The following is an 8,756-nucleotide window of genomic DNA, read 5'->3' on the forward strand; positions in this document are numbered from 1 at the left end:
GTAAAACATGCGTATCCAATTATATTGAGGTGCTTTCTACTTGACATTTTGCGTCATACTTCTTTGGCTTTGTCAAGATTTTGTTCTTTGTTAGGATTTAACGAGGCAACATATGTGTATCTAACAATGTCTTCGGGTTATACATATTAAATGTTTTGGTTACCTAGACACGGTGGTTACCAAATAAAGTGTTATAAATGTGTATTTACATATTAATATATAGGATTCTAGGGTAAATCTAAAGTAAATTTCTGGCTGATTCTCTGCTAAAAAAGAGTTATACCTATATCATATCGTTAGGATAAGTATTGTGTAACGATATCTATTTACTAAGATACTTTTGTGTCTAGTCCTATAAATAGTAGTATAACTATATGTAATCTTACCTCTCAAATTGTCAATCCTATAGTTTTCTTTTCATTCTCTAAGATTTGGTTTCTTACGGCATGAAAAATATCTAGGGTAAGTATTGTGTAACAATATCTATTTGCTAAAATACCTCCGTCTCTAGTCCTATAAGTGGTAGTATAAATATATGTAATTTTACCTGTCAAATTTTCAATCCTTTAATTTTCTTTTCATTCTCTAAGCTTTGGTTTCTTTCGGCACGAAAGGAATTTCCTTAAGGGCAGTTAGTTAGATATCCCCTTGGGCCCAAATATCATTTTCTCAAAGCCACGGAAGTCAAAACGATACACAGTGCTCATTTAAGACCGCCATTTACACCTCACGAACAATACTCTAGGTCCGAATTTTGATTAATTTATTACCATTTCACAGTTTTCAAAATTAAATTTCAATTTCCAAAAGAGGTGCGCGGGAATCTGAAAAGGCAAAAATTACAAAATTGGCGCCCTCAATTTCATTTTTCATTTCATCCCGCTGAAATTCCAAATCGATTTATATCCCAAAATCAAAACCCTAACAAAGAAGTTCTAAACCACTTCACCACAGAGAAAAAAACCCAGACAAAAACTTCATCTTCTCAGATCTCTAGATCTACACAGTCATGGCGGTCTCTACAACTACTACCCCATCTAAACCCGACGATACCCCCAATAACTCCTCAATAGCGAAGCCAAAGAACGATGAACCTGGTTCTGTACTCGAAGAGTTCGACAATCGTAAGACATGTCACCAGGTAAAATTTCTCGATTGTTTCAAAATGAAAATAAACAAAATTCTATAAATTTATGGTTTAATTTGTGATGATTTGGTTTATAAATTTGCAGTGTCGTCAAAGAACTTTGAACTCTGTTGCTCACTGCAAGAATCAGAGACTTGATTCGAAATATTCTAAGCATAGATCTTACCAGAAGCCGTGCCCTAATAAATATTGTACCAAATGTCTATTGAACAGGTTTAGATCTTCATTTTTGTATTTCTTCTTGATTTCTATTCGTACCTCCATTAATCTTTTATGGTATGTTATTTCTAGTTTTAATTGATTACTATTCGATATTGTTGGTACTAAACAGATACGGAGAGAAAGTAGAAGAGGTAGAAATGTTGGCAGATTGGAAATGCCCCAAATGTAGGGATATCTGTAACTGTAGTAACTGTAGGTAAGTGGTTGTTCTTGATAATTGTTAAGAAAAGCCCTAATTTATATTTGGGATTGTTTTTGATTTTGAGCTGATAAGGTGAAAGTTGACCAAGGATGTATGTAATTCTATGTTGCAGGAAGAGTAAAGGACACATGCCTACTGGTTGTCTTGTACAAACTGCTAAGAAAACTGGATTTTCTTCAGTTTCCGATATGCTGATTGCTAAAGGTCCTGAGAATTTTCGTTACACGAGAGTGGTTAAAGATGTAAGTTCTTCTCTAAACATTTTGTTTGATTCTTTGTTTCCTCTATTTTGTTGTCATTAGTCTAAGTTTTTCTTTTTGTGTTGGTATGAGTTCTGTTCAGTCAAGTTTGTTTAAGATGTATGATTTTTAATTTTAATAGGAGCAAATGTTGAAAACTCCTAAAAAATGTGGCAAGGAAAACTCTGTTGTTGTAAATGGTGAAGTGAGTGTGCCTTTAACGCCAGAGGGTGATGTTAAGAAAGATGGTGAAGAGAAGCAGGATGAGGGTTTGGTAATAGATTTGAACTGCGCCGCATCAGCTCTGGAGGGAATAGAATTGAAGCCAATGAAGAAAGAGAAGAAGGTAAAAAGAAAGGAAGATGGTGTTATTTTGGAGAAGAAAAGGTGTAAGAAATCACACCTTTCAAAGGATTCTACCCCAGGAGAGAGCAACAAAGATGAAAGTGCAACTGCAAAAAATGATGGCTTACCAGAGAAGATGGATTCTAAGAATTTAAAGCTAACATTAGAAACAAATGAAACCAATGGTCTTGCGAATCATGGGAATGGGGATGGAGGTCTGAAGCTAGAGATGAAGGGTGATACCAGTTCTTGTGTTCTCGAGAATATAGATTCGAAACCACCAAAGAAAGCTAAGAGGACAGAAAAGAGTGGTGATGGTGCAGTTTTAGAGAAGAAAAAGCGTAAGAAATCACAAATTTTAGAGGACACAGCTCAAAAATCAATAGTACAAGAAGATGGAAGTCTGAAGCTAGAGATGAAGGGTGATACCAGTTCTAGTGTTCTCGAGAATATAGATTCGAAACCACCAAAGAAAGGTAAGAAGACCAAAAAGAGTGATGATGGTGCAGTTCTAGAGAAGAAAAGGCGCAAGAAAAAGGACACAGCCCAAAAATCAGTTGTACAAGAAGACATGTTAAAAGATACCAAGGATTCCATGATGAAGGATAGCAAGGACTCTCTGCTGTTGCCTGATTTAAATGAAGCACCGGTTGATGAAATTGTATGTAATGGTCAAGCCAAGCCCAAATCAAGACCACTGGTTGACAAGATTAAAAAAGATGCCGAGGAAGTCCGCAAGGAAGTTCCTGAGATTATCCAATTGCCTCAAGGCATTGATCTAAAAGCAATAGTTGGCGTTGACTTACTTGATGAGGATGTTGGCCCTGCTATACAATTTCTGGAGTTCTGCAAAGCTTTTGGAGAGGTAATAGATCCTTATTTTGTTTAGCTTTGAATCACTAAGGAATGATTTGATTTTTCAAGCACTAATTTTGCTTTTTGAAGTACGATATCTTATCCCTAAGTGGCATTAGCTAGTAGCTACTAGGTACTGCTACTGCTGATATTTTAACTTTCCATTCAATTCCTTTTGCATTGGCTATGATCACTACTCAGGTAGAAGATTTCATTTAAACTACCATAAACTATCTCATTTGTTGAAGTAAATATAATAGTGTGCATTAGGACCATAGATTTAAGTCTATCTGAATCACATCAAATGTTTTTGGTCAATTAGGTTTTTGATCTGAAGATTGGTCAACCTGAAACGTTGCTCAGAGATTTAACATCTGGAACCAGTCGTCTTCGTACCAGGCAATATTCACCAATCATTCGATTTCAAATCAAACTCTTGTCTTTGATACAGGAGAACTTGGGAGAGCGGTATAATTCTTTCCCCATTTTTTCATTTATGCACAAATTTCTGGATACTCATATATACACTTGCATTCTGATTGCATATTTGATATGTTTCATTCCATTAGGTCTCTGAGTCCATCCAGTAAAGGAAGTTTAATATTCCAAGCTCTTCAGAAATGCATATCCAACTCTCACTGCAAACTGGAGGAATTGCCTCCTAATTGTTTTGACAAGGGAGGTGTGGTTTATGAACAACTTGACTCCTCAACAAAACTGAAAATCCTGAATTATCTTTGTGATGAAACTCTCTCCACCGAGTAAGCGAAATCAATTCTGTTTTTGCACTCTATTTGCTTTACTTTTCTTTTCTTTTCCCTCTTTGGAGAACTCATTTATCACAATTTCTACTTCCAGTGAGCTCAGGGCTTGGATTGAGAAGCAAAACGTCAAACTTGAGGAAAGAGAGAGGGAAGCAAGACAAAAAGTTCTTGCTGCTAAAAATAAGGTAATTTCATTCTCTTATGCCTAAATCAATCTTACCTTGAGCTGTATTCTTAAACGAGAAGCATGTAACAGGAGAAGGATATGAAGCAGCAGATTTTGGTTGAGATGGCAAAGCAGACTTGTACCACTGAGACTGATAACTCCCTTTCAACAATAAGGGCTGACACAGAAAAAGCTCATGCAGAGGTGCTAGAAGCAATAAGCATGGTGGTTAACAGTATGTTTGTCTCTTCATCTATCATAATTACTGACTCTGCTAGTTTATTGTTTGTTTTTCCCTACCCATGTAGTTATTTACTTTCCCTCGGTGGGTATATATACCTCGTGGGATTTGTTTTTGTTTACATCTAGTAAATGATCGGAAAACACAAACTTGCATCTTATCTGCAGAGAAACAAAGATCAGATGCTGTTAGAACAGACCCTGTTGTTTCGGATGGAAATGGTCACATATTTTGGAGATTGCCAGGATATTCTCCTGACTCTGATATTTTGCTTCAAGGTTTGCTTAGCTGCATCATGTTGATATTTCAGACATTCATTTCACATATCCCAAAATTAATCATTTCCACCCACAGATATTGGAAGCGGGGATCCTTTAACGCCACAGGAGAAGTGGTTTACTTATGATGTTGAACAGAAACAAGTAGTTGAAAAATGTGTTTCTTCTTTAAGGTCAGTCCAAGGGCATGGAATACCACATAAGTTCGCAACATATCTTGTTATCCACTTCCATTTAATTTAATATACTATACATGGATAGGTGCCAATTCTGTTGCAAACATCTTGCTTCACTTTGGTTTTCTGATTCTAGATTTTTTTTGTTGGGATCATAGTATTAACTTTTTTTAAACATCTTAATACTAACTTGAATGCTCCTGTGCAAATATCCTAAAATTGTTATACTCTGGTTTTTGAAGGAAAAGGTGTAAAGTTCAAGCATTGAAGAGGAAGGAACTTCTAAAACCTGCATCTCCAGTTACTCTTACTTAAGGTGGCATTTTTGCCTTACAAAGTTGTCAGGTACTTAAAGGTGGCCGTTACTTAAGATTGTTAAAATACCGTTCTAAATTATTTCCAGATTTTTGTAAACATGCCAACTTAGAGTTTCTACCTTATTTCTTGTTATTAATTGAAGACCAAGCAGTGTTTAAGAATATATGCATACTCAACAGAGATAAAGAGAATTCCCCATCCTACAGAAATTTACAACCATGTCCTAGCAGAGAGTCCAAAAAGTAACAAAGAGACTCCGCTACCTTGGTGCTATTCAACCTCCAAATGCAAGTAATTACTTGCAATGCTTTTATTTTCTTGTTGTGGTGTACGTGAAATGTATAACAGTAGTCTATTATTTATTATTGCACTATGCGACTGGTTGTTCAGAATGTGTCTTCCAATCCCAAGTGCATTGTCAGCTTTTTTGTATCAGAATTTGCTCTGTGATGCATATTAATTCCGAAGCTTACATTTGAACTTCTTGAAATACTTTTCCAATTTTCATATTGCCATAAGCTCTTAAAGGTAATTTAGATTTTCATACATCATACATATTTTACTTGCAAACTTTTGAATATATGAGCTTGTGAGATTTTTCCTATTGCCATCTACATTGACATCAGAGGAGGTTGTTCTTGTTCTAGCAAAACCAAGGCAACAACTGTGATCTGTAGAGTTTGCTTATAATTTCATTGATTTCTTGTCTTATCATTTTTTCTTTTTACCCTCATGTGAGAAATGGACCTTGCCTGTAATCGAGGCAGCATCAAATACAAGAACATTTTACTGAACAAGTGATCATCATCACTTTAACCATTATAGCTTTTCATCCAAAACTGATGAACCTGAGTCAAGACTTTGTCTTATGTCCAGACTCTAGAGAGGGACAGACTATTAAAAATCCCTAGCGTGCATGTGATTAATGGCATTATGCTTTCAAAACTTAAAATAAAAGACACCATTTTCCTAACTTTAAATTTTCTACATCACTTTCATTCTGACGAAAAGTAAAGATATGAGGTACAATAGGAATCTATCCTCCAGCCTTTTCATTCTCAAACAAAATCTATCTTATATATTGCTTGTCAATCATCATCATCTTATTAATTAGAATCTAAAACCATTAAAAACCTACTCCCATTCCGAATGCTCTTAGACAGTCTTGCCAATTTTCTTGCTTCTTTTTGTCTTCCATTTCTTCCATGGTAAACAACTTGCTTTCCAGCTATAACATCTGTAAATAGTGACCCTTTCTTTCCTCTTCTCTTCTTTCTCTATTGATCTCTTCTCATTTCCTTCATTCTGCTCCACACATACAAGCCAAAAATCACTGTGTCAGTGTCAGTGGTTCAGAATTAAACTAACATTTAACATATCCTATCGAATTTGAACCACAAATTTGAAAATATAAGATGAGAGTTTAGGAAAATTCCAAAACAAGAAAATGTATCAGTGATTCAGTATTAGGATGGTGTGAAACAAAAACGAATCATGAGACTTTAATTATTAACTCCCAGAGTATCTACTATCCAGCTTCATATTGCAGCTTTGTTAGGTACAAAATGACCCATTTGCAGACGCATCCATGACTGTTGAACTGACAGATTATCAAACGGTTGGTTTATGTGTCAAGGCATGTTATGTCGTGCACAATTAATGCATGTGGTTCACCTATAGCGGTTGCCTTAATATTAAACGCATAAATTAGTAGGCATTTGTAAGTGAAATTAGCATGCAAATATACCTGGTCATCATCAAACTTTGGTTCTATGGTCGAGATGGTGGGTTCTTCTCTGCCTTCAACTTCATCTTGCATTATCAGTCTTTTTTCTTCGACTGGAGGATTTGTCGACGAAGGAGCGGGTGAAGATGCGCCGTTGGAGTTGCTTGAGTTATGATTAGTTGGAATTATACTTTCCAAATCCTTCTTCAAACTTTCTGCCTTCTTCTCTATTGATCAAAATCCATAAACCAGTTTAGATTCAATGAAAACTGCAAGATGCATATTCAACAAAAGCAAAAAGAGAGCACTCGTTTGTTTTTGTTCAATAACCTTGAATTGTAGATTGAGAATCAATTTCTTTATGGTCTTGTGTCCTATTAGATTTCGACCGAGAAAGTGGAGGACGAAAAGAGTAATCAAGAGGTGCTGACATTGTAAATTTGCTTGTTGAACTCGACATGGACCTTCTCCTTAGTGTTTTTGCTGACAAGCATTCTGCTGGAAATTCACCAGAAAACGGATTGCAAATATATTTCTCGGCTTCATTCCACTTGGAACTTAAAGAAATCCCTTCAGGTGATAACCATTCCCATCCGTATCCTGTTTTGGCCTGTAAAGCTACATTAGACAACGTTGCAGCACATCAAAACCTTTGCTAAATCCTTAGCAATATCATAGCAGCCACCTACTAATATTGTAGCCTTACCTTTTAGAGCACTTGTGAAAGAATAAGTGGATGGGTCAATTTCATCTGTTTAGTACAAGAATGGTTTAGATAGTAGTATTTAATTATCAAAATGTAATTTCAATTTTGATGTAAAAAAAAAAAGAGCAAGAAAAACACATACCTGTTAAGGTGTAACCAGGAGAAGAAGCAGTGCTAGTTATTGTAGTGTTTGATCTAAATGATTTCGTTTCCAATTCTCTAAAACTTGTAATGTTTGGAGCTGAAAATCTTCTGGAACTTGTATTTGTTCTGCTAATATTTCTTGCCTTGAGTGCCCATTCTCTCAAGTTGAATTCGGGTTCGTCATGTCGTCGTTCCAGACTCGAAGACCATTGTTCCATGGCAAGAACCATAAACAACTTCAGAGGGTCGTCTATACGATCAACTATCTTCTGTTTGTAAGCTTAGATAAGGGTTTTGAGTATTTGATATAGAATTGGGTTTTATAAAGATTTTTAAACAGGGGACCACTGTACACAAGCAACACACATCAAAATCACATTCAATTGTGAATGCTCATAAATATGGATGGATCATGAAAATCACAGATTTGGATATATGAATAGGTAAAAGTACTGGGAAATTATTTAAGACATAGTGATGATGATTGAGCTTGCTTGCAGATGCAAGAAATGACTCAAAGAAGGTTTTACTGACTTCGATGTATCAAATGGTGAGGAAATTGATGTTTGCATGGTGCATACATAGTCTTTAATGAAATGAAAGATATCACTGAAAGATTTACTGATTTTTAAAATTTAGAGTGTAATCAACATGACAACCCAACTACAATGATAAATGTGAAGAGAGGTGTACAAATATTCTCTGTGAAGTTTTCTTTCTTGAAGAAATCCATCAAGTAGGTCTCACTGTTGGGTTGTTTTCAGTCTGGGCTGGAGATGTGTGAGAGAGAGTGGATACAGCACATGAGCATGCATATGAAAGTTGGTCCATGCATTTTTGATGTGTAATGTGGGAAAGTGAGTGTGCTTATTGAGGACAAAACATGGATTCCATTTTGCATTATTTGTGTTGATAGAATTGTCTTCATCTTAACTGAAATAATCCAAAAGATGAACAGCAAAATTCTCAGATATTATCTTCTTTTATTATGCTCTCCAGCCTCCAGGGTTTATGTTAGTTATGTGCTACAAAGCTTATGGAGATTTCCCATATACTTGGCTTGTGACAAGTGGCCTTAAATGGATAGCTTTTCTCTTCTTCACTACATATATCAAATTTTTATCTCTCCTTTTTATTTGTAGAGCTCAGTTTATACGCATTGGATGGTCCTGCTTTGGCTTCTGCAAAAATATATGCACCATAAGGGCAATTTCTATGGCAATCAAC

The 8,756-nt window shown here is 35.7% G+C and overlaps 2 protein-coding genes across 4 annotated transcripts; one reads left to right on the forward strand and one right to left on the reverse strand.

Moving 5' to 3' along the window:
* The first annotated feature begins 712 nt into the window (after positions 1-712).
* On the forward strand, positions 713-5,443 carry LOC113282003. 2 transcript variants are annotated; one of them, XM_026530915.1, is made up of 13 exons: positions 713-1,141; positions 1,233-1,360; positions 1,479-1,565; positions 1,684-1,813; positions 1,953-3,020; positions 3,333-3,478; positions 3,580-3,771; positions 3,869-3,959; positions 4,031-4,175; positions 4,349-4,459; positions 4,536-4,632; positions 4,878-4,980; positions 5,096-5,443. In XM_026530915.1, the coding sequence occupies exons 1-12, from the start codon at positions 1,010-1,012 to the stop codon at positions 4,948-4,950; spliced, it is 2,400 nt and encodes a 799-aa protein (XP_026386700.1). In that variant the 5' UTR covers positions 713-1,009; the 3' UTR covers positions 4,951-4,980; positions 5,096-5,443. The 2 variants fall into 2 exon arrangements, with proteins under 2 accessions (XP_026386700.1, XP_026386699.1); XM_026530914.1 differs by having other exon boundaries at positions 4,878-5,443.
* A 429-nt stretch (positions 5,444-5,872) lies between these two features.
* Positions 5,873-8,256, reverse strand: LOC113282005. 2 transcript variants are annotated; one of them, XM_026530916.1, is made up of 5 exons: positions 7,528-8,230; positions 7,386-7,430; positions 7,010-7,297; positions 6,701-6,906; positions 5,873-6,258 (listed from the first exon to the last, which is right to left on the reverse strand). In XM_026530916.1, exons 1-5 carry the CDS (start codon positions 7,757-7,759, stop codon positions 6,109-6,111), a joined length of 921 nt encoding a protein of 306 aa, XP_026386701.1. In that variant the 5' UTR covers positions 7,760-8,230; the 3' UTR covers positions 5,873-6,108. The 2 variants fall into 2 exon arrangements, with proteins under 2 accessions (XP_026386701.1, XP_026386702.1); XM_026530917.1 differs by lacking the exon at positions 5,873-6,258 and adding an exon at positions 6,289-6,553 and having other exon boundaries at positions 7,528-8,256.
* Positions 8,257-8,756: the final 500 nt, after the last annotated feature.

The sequence above is a fragment of the Papaver somniferum genome, chromosome 5 (genome assembly GCF_003573695.1).
Source record: "Papaver somniferum cultivar HN1 chromosome 5, ASM357369v1, whole genome shotgun sequence".
NCBI classification, from domain to species: domain Eukaryota; kingdom Viridiplantae; phylum Streptophyta; class Magnoliopsida; order Ranunculales; family Papaveraceae; genus Papaver; species Papaver somniferum.